This window comes from Trichosurus vulpecula, chromosome 4 (genome assembly GCF_011100635.1).
Source record: "Trichosurus vulpecula isolate mTriVul1 chromosome 4, mTriVul1.pri, whole genome shotgun sequence".
NCBI lineage: Eukaryota > Metazoa > Chordata > Mammalia > Diprotodontia > Phalangeridae > Trichosurus > Trichosurus vulpecula.
In genome coordinates, this window is record NC_050576.1 from 4429329 (window position 1) to 4453449 (window position 24121).

The following is a 24121-nucleotide window of genomic DNA, read 5'->3' on the forward strand; positions in this document are numbered from 1 at the left end:
GCCACTAAGAGTCATCCAGCCTTGATTGGAAGAATTTTGAAGGGGACATCAGCACCTTCCATTTTTGCCCAGCTCTGAACATTAAGGATGTAGATGATCCTCCTGTGGAACACTTCGGGTTTCCTCATCATCCTGGTTAGCTCCCCCTAAATGTGGTCCAGTTTGGCAATAAACCCCAAATCCTACTTTGATTTTTAATAATACCCCTCAAATCTGCCTCATGTTCAACTCAATTCAATTCATCAAATTCTCATTAAGGAACTATTCCATCCAAGAACCTGTAGATGCTGGGGCTATAAAGACAAAAATGAAGCAGACCCTGCGTTCAGAGAATTTACATTCAGTGAGAGGAGACGCATGTACACCTGCCTGGAATACACTCCCTTCCCTCCTTCGCTTACTTCACTTCCTGTCCTCCAAGCATCACCTTTTCCACAGTGTTCTCTGATTGACTCAGCCAAACTCAACTCCGCTTTTAAATATGTCTTGCCATCGTTACTTTTATATCTCCTGTGTGCTTAATAATTTTCTATTATAGCAAGAATTCTGGGAAGATGGTACAGTAGACCAGAAAACTTTAAGCTCTCCAAATTTCCTCCACAAATAAAAATAGAACATCACCTCAAAGTGAATGTAGAGAACCAGAATTAAAAAGTCAGGGTAAAGTAGTTGTCCTCCTAAGACAACTTGAGAAGACTCCAGGAAAAATCCAGCCTGCAGGGGTTGCGGTTTGGCCCGAGTGAGGTGCAAACAGGTCCAGGCCAACTCTGAAGAATCAACAGACAAAAAGCCCTGGGGGCAGCAGGGTTGGAAGGCTGTCTCAGCCTCAGGAACTTTCACCTCACTGACAGTGGGGGAGTCCAAGGGCTGAGGAGGAGAACATTGAAGGCCCTTCCACTGGCAAGGGATGCCAAGCACAGCTGTGCTGACCAGACGAGGTCCAGGGCTGTGGCTACTGAGAAGGAGAAGGAACTAGCATCCATGTAGAGGGGCAGGGACCCTGCTGGCTGTGGGCACTCGAAGGAGAGGAGAATCCCTGGTTTCAGTTCCAGGGCAGAGAGGACCACTGAAATCTGCGGCCACCAAAGGAACCATATAAAGCAAGAGAGTTTGTAGGACAGCATGGATGGGGGCCCTAGCTGTGGCTTAGAGGTGGAGAGGAGTGGCCAAAGTTGGGTCCCAGGACAGAGTTCAGAAAATAACAGTGAAAAAGACTTGAGGCTTTGGGTGTCATTTCTATAACTTGATCATAATAATAAGCTGCTAAAAACAAAATAAAATAAAAATGAGTAAGCAAAGGAGGAAGAACCCAACCATAGATAATGGGGATAGAGAAGATCTGGGTTCTTATTCAGAGGAAGATAGTAGAGCTAAAAACAGTCACTCCTTTTTTCAATGAAAAACTTCAAGTGGTCACAAGCCCCAAAAGAGTTCTTGGAAGAATTTAAAAAAAAAAAAAGGACTTTAAAAAGAAAAAGAGAGGAACTTGTGGAAAATTGGAAAAGAAAGAGAAATCCAAGAAAATCAGCAAAATTGTGAAAATAAAGTCAACCAACTAGAATAGAGAATCCAAAACTTAGGAAACAAAACAATTCCTTGAAAACTAAAATTGGGTAAGGGGAAGCTAATGTTGTTATAAGATACCAAGAAATAATAAAATAGAATCAAAGTAATGCGAAAAAACGGAAGAGGATATGAAACATCTCATGAAAAATACAACTGATCTGGAGAACAGATTGAGGGGAGACAATAGGTAGGCTACCTGTAAGTTATAATTAAAAATAGAATCTTGATATTACAAGAATGTATTAAGGGAAATTGCCCTGAAGTTCTAGAATAAGAAGATAAAGCAAAAATAGGAAAAAAATCTACTAATCACCACCTTAAAGAGATCCTAGGAGGAAAACTTACAGGAATATAGCCAAGTTTCAAAGCTCCCAAATAAGGAAAGAATACTGCAAGCAACAAGGGGGAAAAAGCAATTTAAATATCATGGAGCTATGATCAACATTACACAAGACCTAGCAGCTACTACATTAAGGACCATAAGTCTCGGAACACTATATTTCATAGAACAAAAGAACTGGGACTGCAAGCAAAGGTAACTTACCCAGCAAAGTTAAGTATAATCCTGAATGAAAGGAAAAAAAGGACATTTAAAAAATTGAAAACTTTCAGATATTTGTGACAAAAGAGCAGAATTTAATGGAAAATTCAACATATAAGATGAGGAGAAATAGAAGGTAAACATTAAAGACCAATTAGAAGGGACTCAGTAAGATCAAACTATTTACTTCTTATATGTGAAAATGTCATAAGTATGACTGTTATCATTATTTAGGTAGTTTTGGACTGAGCTAGGAGTGATAGGGTAACTCTAAAAAAGTGAAACTTTGTAGGGAGAGATAAAAATGAGTAATTATACAAAAGATGTATTAAAGGAAGAATTGATACAGAAGAAACAAGTGGGGGGGTAGTGCTAGAACCTTACTCTCATCAGAAACTGGTTAAAGATGAAACAACATATATATATATATGGTTTTAAAGTCTTCCACATCTAGAAAGAAATAAGAGGGTGAAGGGATAGGATGGGGAGGGGCTTTTGGAAAGATCTGTAGATTAAGAATTAGGAGGAGGGGGGGATAAGGGAGAAACTCTTAAGAAAGATAGGTAGATTAAGGTGGAGTGTAGGGGGAGAGGTGAAGGGACCAGGTGGGAAATACATAACAAGTAATTATAACTTAGAATGAATGGGATAAATTTACTCATGAGACAGAAACAAATAGCAGAGTGGATTAAAAATCTGAACCCAACAATACGTTGCTTTCAGGGAAGTCAACAAAAATGAGAGATTCACACAGAGGTAATCTAAAGGGCAGGAGTAGAATGTGTTATATAAAAATAAGCAGGGTAGTAATCATGATAATTAAAGCTAAAACAGATTTAATTAAAAGAGAAAAATAGGAAAAGTACACTATATGTCACCAATATTATTCGATATTGTTTTAGCCCATTTAAAATAGTCTAAAATACCTGATAGTATACTTGCCAAAACAGACACAAGAACTGCATGTACATAAACATAGAATGCTCTTTATACAAATAAAGTCAGATTTAAATGATTGGAGCAGTATTCATTGTTCATGAGTAGGCAGCGCCAATGTGCTAAAAAGTGACATTTTAGCCTAACTAATCTGTTTATTCAATGCCATCCCAAATAAATTGCTAAAAGTTATTTTACCAAATTAGAAAAAATAATAACAAAATTCATTTGGAAGAACAAAAGGTCAAGAGTTTCAAAGAAACTAAGGGGAACAAATGTAAAGGAAGGAGATTCAGCAGCACCAGACCTTAAACTGTATTGTAAGGTAAGAACATTCTTGAAGTGTAAAATGGTCGTTTTAAATTAAAATTTTCTTTTCAAAATAAAACCAATATGGCCAAGATTAGAAAGAAAGCAGAAAAGTGGGAGAAAAAAAATTTTCATAGATAGTCTCTCACATAGGATATGGTTGTGGTGGAATACTGCTATGATTGAAGAAATGATGGACTAAGTGATTTAGAAAAACATGGAAAGATGTGGATCTATGAAAGAGGATGCTGTCCACCTCCAGGGAAAGACCTGGAAAATAGAAATGTACATAGTATAGTCTTACACACATGCATATATGTTTATGTACATATGAATGTATGTGTATGTTTATATATGTGTGTATATGTTTATATATATTTATATATGTATGTATATATATACATACATATATTTGGATGTAATTGTAGCCTTCTGGGGGGGGCAGGGAGAGAGAGGAAAAAAAAACTTAAAAAACAGTGCACAGCAGAGGACAAGAAAACAAGAACAACCTCGAAAGAAACAGAAAAGTGGGCTAGTTTTGAGAACACTGTGTAGGATTATTACATAACTTTTCATGAAATGGACATTTATTGTTTTATACTGAATCTTCTCGAGTTTTACTGTGTACATGAAAAGGTTTTTTTTTTTCTTTTCTCACTTCGTGTTTAAGATGAATAAGAAGTTGAAAAGCAAACAAAAATATTTTGCATTATAGCTGTTTTTAACAATAACAGCTGACTTTACGAGGCACTTTCAGTGTATCAAGCCCTTTTTGTGCATGAGGACATGTGGCACAGTGGATACAAAATGGTCTTGGTGGCCAGAAAGACCTCAGTTCAAATCTTGCGCCTGACACCTGCTGGCTGTTTCACTCTGGGCAAGTAACCTAACCTTTGCACTAGCCTTTGCCACCGTGCTCCACCACGTCTTCCCTGTACCCCTGGAGCTCTCCTCTCCCATTGCTTTGTTCTTCCCAAACCAGACAAATGAAGGGCCCTCCATTTCCCGCACTTTCCTGCCACGGCCATACATGAGTACCTCCTCCTTCCCCTTCCCCCTCACCGTTTGCGTTTTCATTCTCAGCACTTGCCTTGGTGTCTGGCTCATAGGACGTGCTCGCTGACTCGATTTACCCCGAGTGAGCCTGTAAAGTGAAGAGGAGGTGCGAGAACGGCTCCATTGGAGCTTCTTCGCGCAGTGCAAGCGCAGGTCTTGTGTCCCGTTATCTCTCGGTGCCACAGCCAAGGAAGGCTCCCCGCGGTCGTTCTGATTACCCGCAATTTTACTGCTGAGGAGGCTGAGGTTGTCTCTCTAAAGCTTCTTTGGGGTTTTGTTTGGTTTTGTTTTTCACAGGCTGAGACCGTCCCCGAGGGGCCAGGGGTTCCCAGACTACATGGCATATCTTCATCCAGACACAACGCCCTCATTTCCTGCGCCTTATCAGAACTACGGAAAAAAGAGTCCCCGCAGCAGTTCCCGAAGTTCAAGCACAGGAAAGGTCAGTGGCGGGAATCGCCCCCTCCGCCTCAGTAGGCCATCTGAACAAAGGGGAGGCGTTGTTGGATGGGATCATGGCACCAGTTTTAGACCACGTAAACCGTCCATGGAGGATGTCGGGTAAAATCGCACCTCTCCCCATTGGGTGATTGCACATGTGTGCCCATGCACAGGCACATAGACAGAAGGTTCAGATTTATCAACGTACTGTGCAGACTCAGACTGACCTCCCCACGGTGGCCTCCATCATTCCTGCTGTTACTCTGAACATTCAGTGTCCCCCCTTGAGGGTGCTTTGGGTTATTTTGTACCTACTTTATATTGATGTCTATACACACATACATACATACTCGTATACATATACATACGCACACACACACATATATGTTATGTATGTATATGCATGTGTATATATAGACACATTATAGCCCTCAGTAGACTATAAGGTGCTTGAAGGCAGAGGAGGCTGGTTTTTACCTAGCACAGGGTCATGCACAGACAATGGGCTTTATGAATATTTACTGAATTGATTCACAGCCTCCATCAAAAATTGTGACATATCTACATCCTTTTAATTTCACATCACAAAAAGAATTGGAGGGATGCTCTGTCTTACATAATTGAAGAAATTATTTAATAAATTGCCTTATTCTAATTTGTATACCATCGGTTAATTAACAGATGTTCAAACAATAGCAGTCGTAGTATTTGCAAGTGTCTTACTTACTCCTACACATTTTTGGGAAGTGCCCAGGGGTTCCCAACATGTCAAGCTGGGCCCTGTCATGGATATCATGTCTGTTATATAAGGACTAATCTAATTAACTTCGGGGCCATAATATAAGATTGGCCACTGAATGCTTTTGTTTGTTTGCTTTTTTCTTTGAAATGCTACTCTTAAATACTGAGTCATAGAGGAGATGCAAACTTTATTGGTGGAAAGAACATGAACTAAATAAATAATAATAATACGATTATTTCTAAAAGCTTATTTTTACCTTCGTGTAGCCCATCTGGGCTTTTCTAACAGCTTGAACTTGTGCCGGAGGGATGGATTACGCAATGAGCATATTCTACCTTGGTTTCTAGGTAACTCTTCTGGCACCTATTCCTAAAACTGTGACTTATGAGCCCCCAGTGGTGTGCTTACCTTTAATACTCAGCTGGGGGACACAATTGGCTCAAAGCAAAGGCATTTACTGAGGTTACACCTTAAGAAGAGAAGATACAAAACTTTCCTCTTTATAAGCTTGGGTTATGCTCTCCCCCTAAAATATACAGCACCCATTGAAAGAGTTGACACAAATTTAGAATAGATTGTGAATCACAAATGAAGGGAGGAAATGAGATCAGGATACCTGACAAAACAAGAATTGTAGGACCTGAATATTCTTTCACTCCTTGTTGAATCCTCATAGGGAGCCTCATCCTCCTTTTCCTTTCCCCACACCAGGTGTAGGACCTCTTCTGAGCAAATCTCTTTACTGGGTCTACTCCTTTCCTACAGTTAGTCTCCATTGTAGTGCTGTATTTTTCGTGACTCTGTTACCAGCTCTCTTTCTTCTCTTAGAGACCCTGCACCTTAAAGCCTCAAGTACCTTGGGTGTACCAAAATGCAACTATCTAGGGGTTCCTCACCTTGTTTGTGTGATGGCTCCCTTGGGCAGTCTGGTAGGGCCCATGCACTCTGTCTCAGAATAATGTTTTTAAATGCACAAAATTAACTGAAGAAATGCGGAGTTTTTATCAGACATTAGTGAAAATACAGACCTATCTTTTTTACCCATCCAAGTTCAGAGACAACTATCTGCTGATCCCTTCTAGCTGTGTGGGGCTTAGGTTAAGAATCACTGGTATAGAATATCCCTTTCTGTTTCCTGGTGCATTCTATGATTCTTGGTGGTTAAGTATCTCATTTTCAAGGCTTGATAGATTATTTGGGGGTAGGGTTCAGAAAATCCCTTCCCTATGTTTCTATTTGACCTTCCTAAATAAGCCCAGGGGCCTCCTCCAAGCTGCTCCAAATGTCAACTGCTCCGAGTCACTGTATTTGATCCTGAGGTCAGCTCCTTAGAGGTTTCTGAGCCTGTGGCCCATTTCCAGCTGGAACAACTGGGCCTTTTCTTATTCATTCAAGAGACTTGTTCACTCTTCACAAAAGAAATCACCAGGCATGGCCAGATCTCGGCAGTTAGTTTAACACCTTGGTAATATCCTTTGATTACATTTTGGGCTTTTCTGGGATATGGCGTATGGTGGGAGACAAAGACCACCTACCTTAGTGACAAAGTTTACTAATCTCACTGAGGTTACATAAGGAAGTACTCGAATTATTTTGTAGCTAATTTCTTACCGAGCTTTATTCTAAGAGCATTAAATTTGTTATTTTATTTTCTCTTTGGGAATTGTAGAAGAAACACTCTCAATTTATCCAAGTCCAGCATAACTTACTATAACTATAGAGTTCTAATTTCCCCAGCCATTCCATTTTCTTTTCCCTTTCTCCTGGTAAGCAGGGTAAGAGAGAGAAGTAGAGGAAATAATTCTATTTCCTCATTTCTCAGTTTCTCACCTTCCCTCAATAAGATAAAAATATTCTACTCTCTGACAACATGAAAATATGTCTTTTAGGTCCTTCATGTGGAAAATGAGAAAGGTCTAGCAGCACCCTCCTCTCTCTCTCTCTCTCTCTCTCTCTCTCTCTTTCTCTCTCTCATTTGAGCAGTAGTGCCTATAGAGAACAGTACCTGCGTGTTACTCCCAGAGATCTGGCCCAGTGGCAGTACCTGGGTATTTATTTTAGCATTTCATAAAGAGGGAGCTTATGGGGAAAGAAATATGGTAAAACAAGTTGTTCATATAAAGTAACAATTAACCAACATGCATTTATTATAGACTTATATGTTCCTGGCACTCTGCTATATTCTAGAGATATGAAGAAAGACAAAACTGTGATCCCATGCCACTGAAGAGCTCAGGTTCTCTAGGGAGAGATGGTCCAAACATAGGCTATTTCTACAATGTAAATGGATGGTCATCTCAAAGGACCATCATGGCAGGCATGGGTAGTGAGACCACATCTTGCAGAAGGTGGGCTTTGAGTTTAGCCTTAATGCAAACCAAGGAAGCAATGATGCTGAGGGGATGAGCACTCCAGGAGAATGCCAGGAAAGGGCACAGAGGCAGAGGGAATGTCCTTCACTAGCAAAGGGGGCAGTGTAGTTGGATGATTGAGTCAAGAAGAGGGTCAAGTGCAAGAAAACTGGAAAAGTAGGAAGGGCCAGGCTGTGAAGGGCCATTCAGGACAAACAGGATTTAGATTTCATCCCGTAGGTAAGAGGGAACCAATGGACTCTCTCAAGGGGGAGATAGGGGAGGCTTTGAGAAGGAATGAAAATGTTTGGAGTAGGTGCTGTCATGACAGGGAAAATGAGTTGTTTCCAGAAGTGTCAAAGCATTATCTTGTAGTAATGAGGGCCCAGTGAAGAGTATATAATCTTCATTTGTAGTAAACTGGCCCAATGGTTTCATGAAGAGGAGCAGAGGAGGTGGGGGGCATCCAACGTTTGGCTTCCACGGCTTTTATAGCCACACATTTTGCACATATTTGCCTTCCATCTCTTTTCACTCAAGCACTTTTCAATGACTCAGAGTGAGCCATAACCATTCGAAAAGACAAAACGCTTCACCTGAATGTTGGACTCGACTTAAAAATTGAAAACAAAAATGTCTCTTGGATTGGGAAAAAAACTCCCAATTTAAAATATTAGATCATCATAGAGAAGGAAATGAATGCAGTGAATTTTGACATGGTATATTATAGCTCTCCTCTGTCTCTTTTCTAGCCAGCGTTAGCCCAAATCACCCTCTGCTCCAGTTTAGGCACTTTCTATTCCTGCCTCCCTAACTGAAGTTGAAGCTGTGATTCTTCCACTGCAGTTTCTCTTTTATATCTCCTTAGCAAATATTATCCTTTTTTCTCCTTTTTCATAAAACTGCCTGTCATTGTAGAATAAGTGTTTGCAAGGGACATGATAGCTCCATGAATTTTCTCACTATAGCTTGTCCAGAAGATATATTTTTCGATGAGTATGTAAGGAATTAAGTATACAAATTCCATCATTTTGTTGGAAGTGTATGATACACCTCAGGCAGCAATTTTAGCCATAAAAGCTATGTTATCCTAGTTAAAAAGCCTTTTTAGTGAGTATAACTGGGGAACCAGCCAAACCTCCCTGGTTATTTCAGGACAGCATGCATTGTTCAATGATTATATAAGAAGGAAATTCACATTTTTTACAAAAAGGACCAGCTGTTCAACTCAAACATATTTCTGAGAAGAAACTGATACTTCCTGTATAAAGTGTAAGGTTGAGGGGGTTAATTATTGAAGGGTCATTATACCAGAGTGCCCAAGATCAGATTTATGCAATCTTTAGTAATTTTATCTCGATTACCTACTTTGCCTTTATCCAAACCCACTTATGGCCCTGAAATTAGATGGGTCTGGAAGAATTTTTATGGTTTTCAATAAAATGCATTACATTTTCCAATGCCTACATTTTTTCTTCCAAATTCATCCAATTCATCGCACCTTGCTGATTTCATTTCTTCAGTTCTCTAGGTAATTTTAACTATATTTTTTTCTTCCTTTTGATTTCCTAAATTGTTTGCTGGAATGTTTGAGTCTTTTTTAAAAGTTTTTTTTAACTACAGCATAGATCCATGTACATATGTGTGTCTATGCATATATATATATACATGTACATATTTGCGTGTGTATAAATTAACCCTTAATGCACTCCTCCAACTATATGTAAATTGGTTCTATCATATATACAGTTAAAATACTTATTTTTTTTAGAATTACGAATTTGCATTCTTACCTAGATTTTGAGGGAAAAAACAGTCTAACTGCATTATTAATAACTTGCCTTTCTTATTTTTGCCAGACCTTTTCTCTTTTCTCCAACACTCCCTTGAATGGGTCTGTGATTTCTTCAATGTAAGAGTTATCTCTGACGTGCAGTCTGCCTTCCATTGATCCCTACCCATCCTATGCATCTCTTCCTCATGCCTCCCATAAATTTACCACAATGGAGCAACCTGATATGTTTAGGGTCAGGCTTCTCTTCTTTTGGTATTTTTTACTCTGTATTAGTAACACAACTTACTAAAGAGTGTCTTTGAATCCCTGCCTCTTTACGTGCTTGGCTCCGATGTTGTTTCCTCTGATAATTCTGTCCTTATCAACCAGGGCAACACTCTCCCCTCCTCAAATAAACTCATGTGCACACAGTTGCTAGCATGTCACCTCCCCCAATGTATGGTCCTGCAGGTCCAGAATCATTTTCAAATGGACACTTTCCATCCCTGGGTCCTAGCAGAACGCCTTTTAAATTGGAGTAAATCAGTCCATTTTGGATTGAATTTTATCAGATAATAATAGATCACTTCGAAGGGGTCAGCAAATGTCCATTTCCCAGATGTTTGTGGCCTGCTTTGCACTCTCATCTGCACGTCCTCTCAGGATGAGCTGGCTTAATTGAATCTCATAACAAATTCTGTACAGGCACATTTTCTCCTCAATTGTTTTTCTTCTTTATTTGATTGGATTCTGGCAAACATTCTAGTTTTTAAATCTTTTTGGATCTCAAATTTCTCATTTTAAATGTTGGCTATTCCTTCTACCTTGGTGTCATTTGAGGATTGAATAAGCCTGTGCCTTTGTCCAAGCTTGATAGGTGTTAAATAGCTAAGGGCCAAGGACAGATCTTTGAGGCTGTCCAAAAGAGACTTCTGTCCAAAAAGATATCTCAGATTTGAGAGCTCCTCAATGGGTGCAGCCATTCAGATAGCCAAACATATGACACCTCTGATATGGCTCAAATCTTTCAATCATGTTCAAAAGAATAACATGAGTTTTTGTCAAATGCTTTGCTAAAATGGAAGGTATTCAGGAGTTTCTGGCTAGAATACTGAATAAATGGTCATTTCAAAGCCCAATTTCAATTGATTCAATTCAGTTCTTTAAATTTTGAGTCCTTTGTCATAAGAAAGAACTCTCCGTGCTTGAGATCCAAAGACAATGACAGTCTTTTCCTTCAAGGATATTGTATTTTATGAGGGTAGGTACAACATCTACACAGACATTAACAGAAAGTAACATCATGAAGGAGAAAGTACAAGTACAAATATCAGAGGAGCTTACATTTTAGTAGGGGAAGACTATACACAGAGAGGAATGAGAGTGAGGAAAAAGGGTTTTAGATTGAGAACTAAAGAGGAATGGTAATTAGAATCAAAGAATAATTGATTGGAGTCTCTCTCTCTCTCTCTCTCTCTCTCTCTCTCTCTCTCTCTGTATGTGTGTGTGTGTGTGTATCTTTCTCCCAATGATAGTGCTGATTTCATTATTATTTTCTGAGCTACAGCTGAAGGAAGGAAAGGAAGCAAACAAGCATTTATTAAATGCCTGTTATGTAAAATTTTGAAAGCATGAAGAGAAATAATTCCAATGAGGATGGGGCAGGGGAATAAGCATGTCTTGAGCACTTAATATATGATCATTTGTCAATTGTAGTGTGACTTGCATTCATATAAATTTGATTCAATCCTCTATATATTTGAGAAATGAGGCCTTTATCAGAGACACTGGCTGTGGAAATTTTTCATAGCTTTCTGCTGTCTTAGTTGAAGTGGTTTTGTTTGTGCAAAAACTTTTAAATTTTTTACAATTAAAATTATGCATTTTACATCTCATAATAAACTCTCTCTTATTTGGTCATAAATTATTTCCTTTTCCATAGATCTGACTACTCTCCTAATTTGTCTATGGGATCCCCCCTTAAGTCTAAATTATGTACCAATTTTGACCTTATATTGGTATATGATTTAAGATGTTGGTTTATACCTAGTTTCTGCATATTGTTATTCAGTTTTCTCAGGTGTTTTTTTAAATAGTAAGTTCTTGTCTCAAAAGCTTGGGTCTTTGTGTTCATCAAACACTAGATTACTGTGGTCATATACGAAGGTCTGTTGTGTACCTAATCTATTCCACTGATCTACCACTATTTTTTAGCCAGTATCATATTGTTTTGATGATTACCATTTTATAATATATTTTAAGATCTGGTATGACTCGACCACCTTGCTTCACTTTTTTCATTAATTCCCTTGATTTTCTTGATCTTTTGTTCTCTTTGATATTATTTTTCCACCTCTATAAAATATTTTTGGTAGTTTGATTGATATGGCCCCGAGTAAGGAAATTAATTTAGGTAGAACTGTCATTTTTTGTTATATTAGCTCAGCCTACCCATGAGCAATTGATATTTTTCCGATGTTTAGTTCTGACTTTATTCTTCTGAAAAGTCTGTTATATTGTGTTCACATAGTTGGCTGGTGGACACCCGAGTATTTTATAATGCCTACAGTTATTTTAAATGGAATTTCTCTTTTTATTTCTTGTTTCTGGGTCTTTTTAGTAATATATAGAAATGCTGATGATTAACGTGGCTTTATTTTGTTTCTCAAAACTTTTCTAAAGTTGTTTTTTTTAGTTGATTCTCTAAGTATGTTATCATATCATCTGCAAAGGTGATAGTTTTGTTTCTTCATTGTCCATTCTAATTCCTTCAATTTCTTTTTCTACTCCTATTGCTATAGCTAACACTTCTAGTATAAGATTGAATAATAGTGGTAGAACTGGGCATCCTTGCTTCACTCTTGGTCTTATTGGGAAGGCTTCTAGCTGATCTCCATTACAGGTAATGCTTGCTGATGGTTTTCATACCTACTACATATCATTTTAGAGAAAGTTCTATTTATTCCTATTCTCTCTAGTGTTTTTAATAGGAATGGGTGCTGTATTTTGTCAAAAAGAATTTTCTGTAACTAGTGAAATAATCATATGATTTCTGTTGCTTTTATTTATCAATATGGTCAAGTATGCTAATAATTTGTTTTTCCTAATGTTGAACCAGTCCTGCATTCCTGTGATAAATCTCACCCAGTCACATCTGATCCTTGTAATATATTCCTATAATCTCCTGGCTAGAATTTTATTTAATTTTTTTAAACATCAATATTTATTTGGGAAATTTTTCTATAGTTTTCTTTCTCTGTCTTCACTGTTCCTCATTTAGATATCAGCACTATATTTGTATTGTGAACGCAATTCAGTAGGAATCCTTCTTTGCCAATCTTTACAAATAGTTTATATAGTATTGGAATTAATTACTTTTTAAATGTGTAGCAGAATTCACTTGTGAATCCATCTGACCCTGAGGATTTTTTTTTAGTGAGTTCATTAATGGCTTGTTCAATTTCTTTTTTCGATATAGGGCTGTTTAAATATTCTAATACCTCTTCCGATGATCTGGGCAATTCATACTTTTGTAAATTTTCATCCACTTTGCTTAGATTGTGATACTTACTGACACACTAATGTGCAAAATAGCTCTTGAAAATCACATAATTTCCCCTTCATTGATGGTGAATTTTTGATACTAGTAATTTGGTTTTCCTCTTTTTTAACTCAAATTAATCAGTGATTTATTTGTTTTTTCATAAAACCAGCTTCTGGTTTCATTTACTAGTTTAATTATTTTCTTACTTTCAATTTATTAATTTCTCTTTTGATTTTCAGGATGCCAATTTGGTATTTATTTGGGGATTTTTTGTTTACTCTTTTTCTAGTTTTTTTTAGTTGTATGCCCAATTCACTGATCTGCTATTTTTTATTTTTTTTATTTTATTAATTACAGCATTTAGAAATGCACATATCCCCCTATGTACTGTATTGGCTGCATGCCATAAGTTTTGGTACACATTATTGTCATTATCTTTAATGAAATTATTGAATGTTTCTATGATTTGTTTTTGACCCACTCATTATGTAGGATTAGATTATTTAATTTTTAATTAATTTATCTTTCCAAGGCCCTTTACTGAATTGAATTTAATTGCATTATGATCTGAAAAAGATGAATTCTGATATTTCTGCCTTTCTGCATTTGATCATAAGATTTTTATGCTCTAACACATGGTCAATTTTTGTGTAGGTGCCATGTACCATTGAGGAAAAAAGAAAGATATATTCTTTTTCATCCCCATTCAATTATCTCTAGAGATCTATCATATCTAAGTTTTCTAAAATTCTATTCACCTCCTTAACTTCTTTCTTGTTTATTTGGTGGGTAGTTCTGAGAAGGAAAATTGAGGTCCCCTACAACTACATTTTCTCCTCTATCTCATTTAAATTTTCTTTTCAGAATTTGGATGCTATGTGCATATATATTTCAGTATTAATATTTACTTCATTGTCTGTGGTACCTTTTGAACAAAATGTAGTTTTCCTGCTTATCTCTTTTAATTAGATTATTAATTTTGCTTTGTTTGAGATCATGATTGCTGTGTGTGTGATCAGCCATTTTTTCAGTCATGTCTGACTATTTGTGGTGCCATTTGTTTCATTTTGTTTTTTTTTTTCTTTTGGCAAAGATACTGGAATGGTTTACTATTTCCTTCTCCAGCTCATTTCACATATGTGCAAATTGAGGCAAACAGGTTAAGTGACTTGCCCAGGTTTACACAGCTCAGGAAAATGATTCTTCCTGACTCCAGGACCAGCATTTCACTGTACCTCCTAGCTTCTTATAATTTTGTTATTGTGGAGTTGTATGGTTATGTCTGACTTTCTGTGACACGATTTTGGCATTTTCTTGGCAAAGGTACTGGAGTGTTTGCCATTTCCTTCTCCAGCTCTTTTTACAGATGAAGAAAATGAGTCAAACCAAATTAAGTGATTTGCTCAGTGTCACAAAGCTAGTAAGGCATCTGAAGCGAGATTTGAACTGAGGAAGATGAGTGCTCATGACTCCAGATCCAGAATTCTATCCATTGCTCCACCTTGATTGCTACCCCTTCTTTATTTTTACTTCAGATTTACTTCGTAATGTATTCTCCTCCAGCCTTTTACCTTTAATCTGTGTGTCTCTCTGCTTCAACTGTGTTTCTTGCAAACAACATATTGTAGAATTCTGTTTTTAATCCACTGTGCTATCTGCTTCCATTTTCTGGTGTTTATCCCATTCACATTCACACTTATGGTTACTATTTATTTCCCTCCATCCTGCATGTTCTCTCTCTCTCTCTCTCTCTCTCTCTCTCTCTCTCTCTCTCTCTCTCTCTCTCTCTCTCTCTCTCTCTCTCTCTCTCTCTCCCCTCTCTCCTCTTATGTCCCCCATCATATGTGTTTTATTTCTGACCACCACCTCCCTCAAACCACCCTCCTTTCTATCAATGACCCCTTTTCTCTTATCCCCCTCCCTTTTACTTCCCAGTATGGTAAGATAATTTTATATCCCAAACTGAGTGTATGTTATTCTAATTTTGAGCTAATTTTGATGAGAGTAAGATTCAGGTTCTCTCCCCTAAACTCTATCATCTTCCTCTCTGTGTTGTAAAAGCTTTTTTTCCCCCACCTTTTTTATAAGAGACAGTTTAGTCCATTCCACCTCTCCCTTTCCTCTTCTTCCAGTGAATCCCTTTTTGTCATCACTTAATTTTATTTTTGAAGAATATTTTATTTTTCACAGGTGCATATGAAAACAATTTTAATAGTTTTTAAAGTTTTGCATTTCAAATACTCTCCTTCCTTCCCCTACCCCTTCCCTGATGTGATAAACAATTTAATATAGATTATACATGGGAAATCATGCAAAACATATTTCCATATTAGTCATGTTGTGAAAGAAAACACAGACCAAGATTTTTTTTTTAAAAAAGTGAAAAATAGTATTCTTCAATGTGTATTCACACTTCATCAATTCTTTCTCTGGAGCTGCATAACATTTTTCATGATTTCTTTGGAATTATTTTTGATCACTGTATTTGATGAGAACAGCTAAATATTTCACAATTAAAAATCATAAAATATCATTGTTACTGTGTACAATGTTCTCCTGACTCTGCTCACTTCACTCCTCATCAGTTGATGTAAATCTTTCCAGATTTTTCTGAAAAATATTCTGCTTGTCATTTCTTATAGGACAATAGTATTCTATTACAATCATATACCACAACTTATTTAGCCATTCCCCAATGGATGGGCATCCTCTCAGTTTCCAATTCTTTGCCACCACAAAGAGAGCTGCTATAAATATTTTTGTTCAGATAGGTCCTTTCCCTTTTTCTTTGATTTCTTTGGGATACAAGCCTGGTAGTGGTATTTCTCGGTCAAAGAATACACACAGTTTTATAGCCCTTTGGGCATAGCTCCAAATTGTTCTCCAGAGTGGTTGGATCAGTTCCAAACTCTACCAGCAGTGCATTAATGTCCCAGTTTTTCCAAATCACCTCCAGCATTTATCATTTTTCTTTTCTGCTGTATTAGCCAATCTGATAGGTGTGAGGTGGCACCTCAGAAATGTTTTAATATGCATTTTTTCTAATCAATAGTGATTTAGAGCATTTTTTTCATATGACTATAGACAGCTTTGATTTCTTTGTCTAAAAATACCTTTTCACATCATTTGACTATTTATCAATTGGGAAATGACTTATAATTCTTATAAATTTGACACAATTTTTTTGGGGGGGTATGACCACATCATATTTAACTCACATCTGTTCTATCTATGTACATACCTCCTAACTGCACTAGTAAAGAAAAAATTCTTAGGTATTTCAAGTATCATCTCATGTAGGATGTAAATAGTTTAAACTTATTCAATCCCTTATAATTTCTCTTTCCTGTTTACCTTTTTTGCTTCTCTTGTGTCTTATGTTTGAATGTTAAATTTTCTGTTCAGTTCTGATCTTTTCATCAAGAATGTTTAAAAGTCTTCAATTTCATTAAATATTTATTTTCCTCAGGAAGGATTATGCTCAGTTTGACTGGGTAGATGATTCTCAGCTGTAATCCTAGCTCCTTTAACTTCTGGAATATCATATTATCAGCCCTTCCCCCACCCCAATCCTTTAATGCAAAAGCTGCCACATCTTATGTGATCCTGATTGTGGCTCATGATACTTGAGTGGTTTTTTTCTTGCTGCTTGCAATATTTTCCCCTTGACCTGGGAGCTCTGGAACTTGGCTATAATATTCCTGAGAGTTTTTATTTTGGAATCTCTTTCAGGAGGTGATTTTACCCTCTGGTTCTAGAATATCGGGGCATTTTTCATTGATAATTTCTTGAAAGACAATATCTAGGCTCTTTTTTTAATAATGGCTTTCAGATAGTCTAATAGTTCTCAAATTCTCTCTGATGGGTCAATTTTCCAAGTCAGTTTTTTTTTCTGATGAGATATTTAACGTTTTCTTCTATTTTTTCATTCTTTTGATTTTGTGTTACTGTTTCTCAGTGTCTCATGCCGTCATTAGCTTCCACGTTCCCAATTCTCATTTTTAAGCTATTTTCTTCAGTGAGGTTTTTTTTTTTTAATTTTCTTTTCAATTTGGCCAATTCTACTTTTTAAGGAGGTCTTTTCTTGAGGGAATTTTTGTATATCTTTTTTTCCATTTGACCAATTTTCCTTTTCAAGGCATTCTTCTCTTCATTGGATTTTTGTTCTTTTTCAAAATTTAATTTACTTTTTTAAACCATTTGCCTATTCTGTTTTTAAGGTGTTGTCCTCCTCAATTTTTTAATGCCTCCTTTAACAAACTGTCATCTCTTTCTTCATGATTTTCTTGCATCACTCTCATTTCTTTTCCCAATATTTTCCTCTACCTCCCTCACTTGATTTCCTGTTTGAGTTTTTCAATGGCTTGGGGTTACTTCGTATTTTTCTTTGAGGCTTTGGGTATAGGAGTTTTGACTTTGTTGTTTTCTTCTGAGTGTGTGTTTTGTTCTTCCCTGTCATCCTAGTAACTTTCTATAGTCAAGATATTTTTTCTGTTTGTTAATTTTCCAGCCTTTTTTGACTTTTAATTCTATGCCAATGTGGGGTTCTGCTTCCAGGGTGGAGGTGGCAACAATTCCCAGCCTCAGGATTACGTATGTGGCTGTTTTCAGAGGTAATTCTGGAGACCTGTAAGTTATTGATTCTTCCAAGGTGGTATGCTCTAGGGAAATGTGTGTTTACTACTTTCCTGGACTGTGCACTGGTCTGTGAAGGACCTCAAGTACCCTTTTCCACCATGGAACCATGACCCAGGCTTCCTCTTTCCTATAGCCACAAGCTCTGGCATGCTAGTGCTCTTTATTGCCCTGAGACTGAGACCTAGAACTGTGACCCAAATCCAAGTATGGGTAATACATCAGAGTCTTGCACACACACCCTCTCCCCCCAACTAGTGCCAGCAAAGGGACTCCTATAATTTCCTTCTGACCAGTTGTCCAACTTACCATTACTATTTTGTGGGCTGAGAGGTCCAGCAAACACCACTGCTGCCTCTGATTGCCCCCAAGGCCTGCTTCTGGTCTGCTGGGGCCTCTTTGTGCTAGAGGGGCCTGTGCTGGACTGCATTCTACTCTCACTTTGGTGCAACAGACCTTTCCTGCTGGCATTCTAAGTTGTCTTGTGCTGGAAAATTGCTTCACTCTATCCTTTTGTAGGTTCTACTGCCCTAGAATTTGTTTTGAGCCATTATTTAAAGGTATTTGGAGGGGTTTGAGCAAGAGTTCAGGCAAGTTCCTGCCTTTTCTCTGCCATATTGGCTCTGCCCCCTGTGATAAGCCCTTAAAAACAGAGATAGAAATTGTTTAGTGGAGGTGGGAGACACAAAATAGATACCTTAGAAAATTTGATTATATTAGTAATGCAGTGAATAGAAATGAACTAGATAAGTCGAGGGGCCATGAATCAGAGAGAGAGAGAGAGAGAGAGAGAGAGAGAGAGAGGGAGAGTGTGTGTGGGGGTGTGTGTATGTGGGGGTGTGTGTGTAGTCTAGAATAGACAGAGAATTAGGGCAAGAAATTCTCTCTAGACAAGGGCACAAAAATGAAATTAAAAAATCTAATGAATAGGATTAGCTAAAGAGGAGAAGGGAGGAAATCTATTTGACCAAAAAGAAAATAAAAGAGGAGAAAAATTAAATAATCAGATAAAAGCAAGAAAGAAAAAAAAAGAAGCTAATAGCAAAATTCCAAATAGAAAGCAGTAACAAATTGGAAGGGGATAAAAGAGTGAAGGGGAAAGATTCAATAGATGGAGCCAACATATAAAAAGTTGAGTGAAGGTAACTGAATAGACATGGTACTATTTATAGGAGAATGTAAAAATAATAACTTGGAAAAGTATGAGATAATAGAGGAAATTATAAACCTAACTCCCATAATTGGGATTATAATGGGATTGCACATCCAATAAAATGCAAAAGAAGAATTAGATACAAAAGACATTGCTTCAGATACAATAAACAAAAGACATACACACACATAGAGCATTAACAGTGAAATCCCAAACAATGAATGGGTCAAAGAAAAAATCCTAAGAATAATTAATAATTGTGGGAAAGGAAATGATAATGATAAAGCAATGTGCCAAATTTCAAGGGTTTTGTATCCAAAATATATGCACATATCTATATTTATATCTATAGATATCTAGGTCTAAATTTAGATGTGTATAAATGTAAACATCTCTATATCTGGCTATATTTACATAAATAGAGATATTTATATACCTAGATCTTGATCTGTCTGTATATTGATATGTGTATATATACACATATGTAGATAGCAAACTACAAATCATATACAAGCATGTATAATATATGTCTCTCCATGTGTAGGCATACACACATTTATCCAGCACTTAGCATGAGGCCTGACCCATAATAAATGGTTGATAAATGTTTAGTTGTTGAACATGTGTGTGTATTTCCCCTGTTTTCCACAGAATGTGACATGTCACATCAGCAAATGCATCTCTGAGGATAAAACTTTGAAGCAGACGTTGAAAAGTGGAAGAACCAGCATCACTACTTGGTGTTCTTGTTCTGGTCAGGTGCATGATTCTTCCATAGGAAACAGAAAGAAAAAATATTTTTTGACTTAATTATTGATGACTGAATCATCAATTTATTTTGGAGTTTATGAGGGTGTAATCATCAGGGTGACTCAAGGGTATTGTGAGAAATTAAAATAACAAAAACAGATCACTTTCAATTGGTTAGTGTGCACTATACATAATGTATGTGTGTATGTCTTTACTAACATAACCTTGTATCTATTTTTTATATTCTGTAGTTACTAAGGTCTCAGAAGAAGAAGAGACGGTACATCAAGAAATGGGCCTTAATTTTAGAATGCCAGTGATCAAAGTTCCTATGTCTCTACCACCCATGTATACGTATTCTTCAAAACCTAAAGAGATAAGACAAGAAATCCACCACCGTCCAGTTTACCGATTATGTCATTTCGTTGATAGCCAGTCCAAATTTAAAATTAGCCATCGATTGGAAAGAGATAAGAAGAAAGAGCCTACTGGACCACGTGGCACTGTTGACTTTGCCCCATTTTATAGCATTGATAGACAGTATAAAAACAGGAAAAAGATGGAAAACTTCCAAAATAAAAAACAATTTGTAGCCATGATCCATTTTGCTGATGAAATGGCTAATGAGAATCTTCAAGAATATATTCAAGAGAAAAATTACTTTATTAAAAAAAGAAATAAAGACCAAAGCAAGAAAATTAAAGAAAGTTTGCAAAAGTTTCAAGAGACCACATCAAAACTGATGGAAAAATTCCAAGACAAGAGCAGTTTCTTTGTAGAAGTAGCCAAATTCAAAGCAGAAGAGCGTCTGATGGTGGAAGATATAAGCAATCAGCTCACCACGCTGACCACAGAGCTGTTCAGGTTTGATAGATACAAGAGGAAACAAGACATTGTGAAGAAGAACAAGGCCATCGTGAAGGACATCAAGGAAATGGATAAAAGTCGTAAGGAATTAGTGAAAAAAATGAAGACAGGGAGGTAGGTATAAGTCTCTTGCAATTAACTCTGTGTAAGGTGCTTTGAGGATGAATGCATGCTATAGATTGATTTCTTTTTTTTAAATTTCATTTTAGACTCAAGGGCCAGAACACAAATACAGAATAGAGAAAAGAAACAAAAACTTATCATAAACTTAAGTATTGAAACTTAAATACAGAGTAAGAAAGAAAAAAGAAAAGCATGTCGTGCACAGCACAACATAAGAGAGGATTCAAAATATGTGACAATAAATTTTCATTTCAAGAAAGCTTGTATGATAAATAATACACGTTGTGTTGAGACTTGCACATCTTTTCTTTGCTTCCTTGTGAGTTTTCTTTTGTCTTCCACTGTGCACTTTGTTACTTTGTTCTTTCCATCCCTCCACCTCCCCCAAAGGCCACAATGAAGTTTAGATATGTTACTCTATAGCTGTGGAGATATACAAATCTGCATATATAAATCCATATATAGACACATACTTTCCCAAACATGCTCTCCTCCAGATCTTTGTTCTTATGTGTGTGCATATCTCTATAGATTGATTTCTTTAAATTTTTCTGAATTTTTATGTAATAAGCAATGGTTTTGACATTTTATCAAATAAGTTAATATTTGCAAAGTATTTTAAAAATCTTAAAGTGTTATGCAAAAGCTAGCTATATTTATTAGCTCTTGTTACAGAATCTTGGCTTATTTTTTCAGGCCCTAAATAAGAAATGATATATAGATATAGAAACATACATATGTACATACACTCATATAATATATATATGTATATATATATATATGAAACACACACACATACACACATATACACTATACACACACATATGTGAATACAACTCAAATATATGTGTGTATACAAATACATTACACATATATCTATGCATCTATGTATGGCACACACATACCCACAGTGTCCCAAAAGTCTTGATGTAGTATTAAGATTTATAACTAAAAATGTCTCCTAAAGCTAGGAACTTTACAACAGCACCAAGACTTTTGAAATGTGTATTAACAGAAGGCTGGACACAAAAATTGTATTAAAAGTTCTAAGTTAAGACTGATTTTGTGCAAGTCACTTCTTTAAAGTTAATTCCACAGAGGGGAGCCAAGATGGCTGAATAAAAGCAGAGATTCACATGAGCTCTCCCCCACCCTTCCAAATGCCTTTATTAATGACTCTAAACAAATTCTGGAGCATCAGAAGCCACAAAAAAGAGGAAATGCAACAATTTTTCTAGCCCAAGACTACTTAGAAAATCAGCAACAAAGGTCTGTTGCACCAAGGTAAGAGAGTAGTGCAGTTGAACACAGTCCAGTCCAGGCCATGCCAGAGGAGACCCGGCCCTAGCAAACCAGGAACAAGCTTCTGGGGAATTGAATCAGTGACAGCCGTGGCAGCTACCAGACCTCTTTGCCCACAAACTCCAAAGACAAATTAGGTCAGTAGGAAAGGTCATTTGTACCTGGGGGAGAGTGGAGCACAGTCCAGCAAAGGCCTTGCCAACACAGCCCCAGCCCCAGTAAAGCGGAAGCAGGCCTTGGGAGTGACTGAATCTGCTGTGGCAATGGAAGCAGCTACTTCTGCAGCTCTCACAACACAGATGGTGAGGGGGTCGAACAGCTGGTCAGAAGGAGATTCCAGGGTCTCTTTGCCAGCACTGAAGCAGGACTCCGTTGCCTCACCCATACTTGGATCCTGGTCACAGTCCTGGGTGGCAGTCCCAGGGCAAGGAGGAGCACCAGCGCACCAGAGCTTGTGGCCCCAAGGGAGCAGGGACCCTCTTCACAGTTCCAGGGCAGAAAAGACTGCTTGTGGTCCCTCACAGAACAGAGTACAGACCAGGAGAGTTGTAAAAACCTATTCTTAGATCTTACCACCTTGGAAGAACTGAAAACTTAAAAGATCCATAAAATAGTTTCTCTTAAAACAGCTATAACCGGGGGCAGATCCAAGATAGCACTGTGGAAAGGGGACTACTGGAGCTCTCTCACAAATTCTGTCAAATACATCTAAAGAAGTGAATCTGAGCAGATTTGAGAGAGTTAGAAGCCACTCGTAGACTGAGAGGGGCAGGAGCACCTGGTATGCGAAATGGTACCAGACAACCGCAAACCGGGAACCATGGAGGAACCTCACCAGAGCGCCGGTCTGGGAGAGTACTGGATGAGCAAAGCATGGGAGCAGGAGCAGGCCTAGGGCCGAAGTACTGGCTGTGGCAGCAATTGAGCCCCAGGCCTCTCAGTCCAGGACGGGAGTCTGTCAGGGCTATGGGAGACACTAGTGCAGAGCCTGCGGCCGTGGGAGCAGCGACCCTGGAGACCTCCAGCCCACAGCCTAAAGGTTCAAAACTCACCTTCTGGAACTTCCAGGAGCCATAATGGGCAGGTAAATTGGCTCAGCCTACCTTCCTCAACCAGATAATACTACCTCAGGAAAAGCAGAGGAGCCAGAAGTGGGACTTCAGTAGCCTTTTAGTGAGAGAAGTTGGGGAGAGAGTCCTTCTTGCGGTGGCAGAAGGAGACTAGTGCAGAAAGTGAGGTGTCCCAGCAGACCCCACCTGAGCAGAACAATGAGAGTTACTGAGCCCCATGGGGGTGGAACTAGCAAATGTCAACCACGACCCCAGACGTGCCTTTACACAGCCAGAGGAAGTGGCAGACACCAGCACAGACAACAGCTGTAGAGCAGTCCCGGGGAAGAGACTTCCAGGAGCCAGATCACCCCTCCTCCAAACCTCACAAAAGCCAGTAAGCAAGCCCACAATTCCCAAAACAAGAAACGTGGGACAGAGCCCCCTGAGCCCCAGAAGCAGAGATCCACTTTAGAAGCCAGGAGGAAAAAACAAAACACCATGATAAAGTATCCTAAAAAGCCAACAACCATTGATTCTATTATGGAGATAGGGAAGACCAAAATGTCAATTCAGAAGAGGACTGCATGGACACTATACCCACATCTGAAACCTCAAAAGGGAAAGTGAATTGGTCTTCAGACCAAAAAGCATTCCTGGAAGAACTCAAGGAGGACTTTAAAAAACAAATTAGGGAGGTAAAAGAAAAAATGGAAAAAAAATCACTGATGAAAACAAATCTTTAAAAAGCAAAACTGGTGAAACGGTTAAGGAGATTCAGAATATAAATGGAGAAAATGTCTCATCAAAAAGTAAAATCAACAAAATGGAAAAGGAGATTGAGAAGCCAAAGGAAGAAAACAATACATTAAAAATTAGAATTGGGCAAGTAGAAGCTAATGACTCTATGAAACATCAAGAATCAGTCAAATAAAATCTAAAGAATGAAAAAGAGAAGAAAACATGAAATATCTAATTGGAA

General features: G+C 37.8%; 1 protein-coding gene across 1 annotated transcript in view; it reads left to right on the plus strand.

Annotated features, from left to right (window-relative positions):
- LRRIQ3 (leucine rich repeats and IQ motif containing 3) overlaps nt 1-24121 on the plus strand; it is a 135514-nt gene that overhangs the window by 96378 nt on the left and 15015 nt on the right. The window contains exons 5-6 of the mRNA XM_036757801.1: nt 4706-4850; nt 20050-20779. Coding sequence (XP_036613696.1) covers nt 4706-4850; nt 20050-20779 — 875 coding nt within the window. The remainder of the gene's footprint in view (nt 1-4705; nt 4851-20049; nt 20780-24121) is intronic.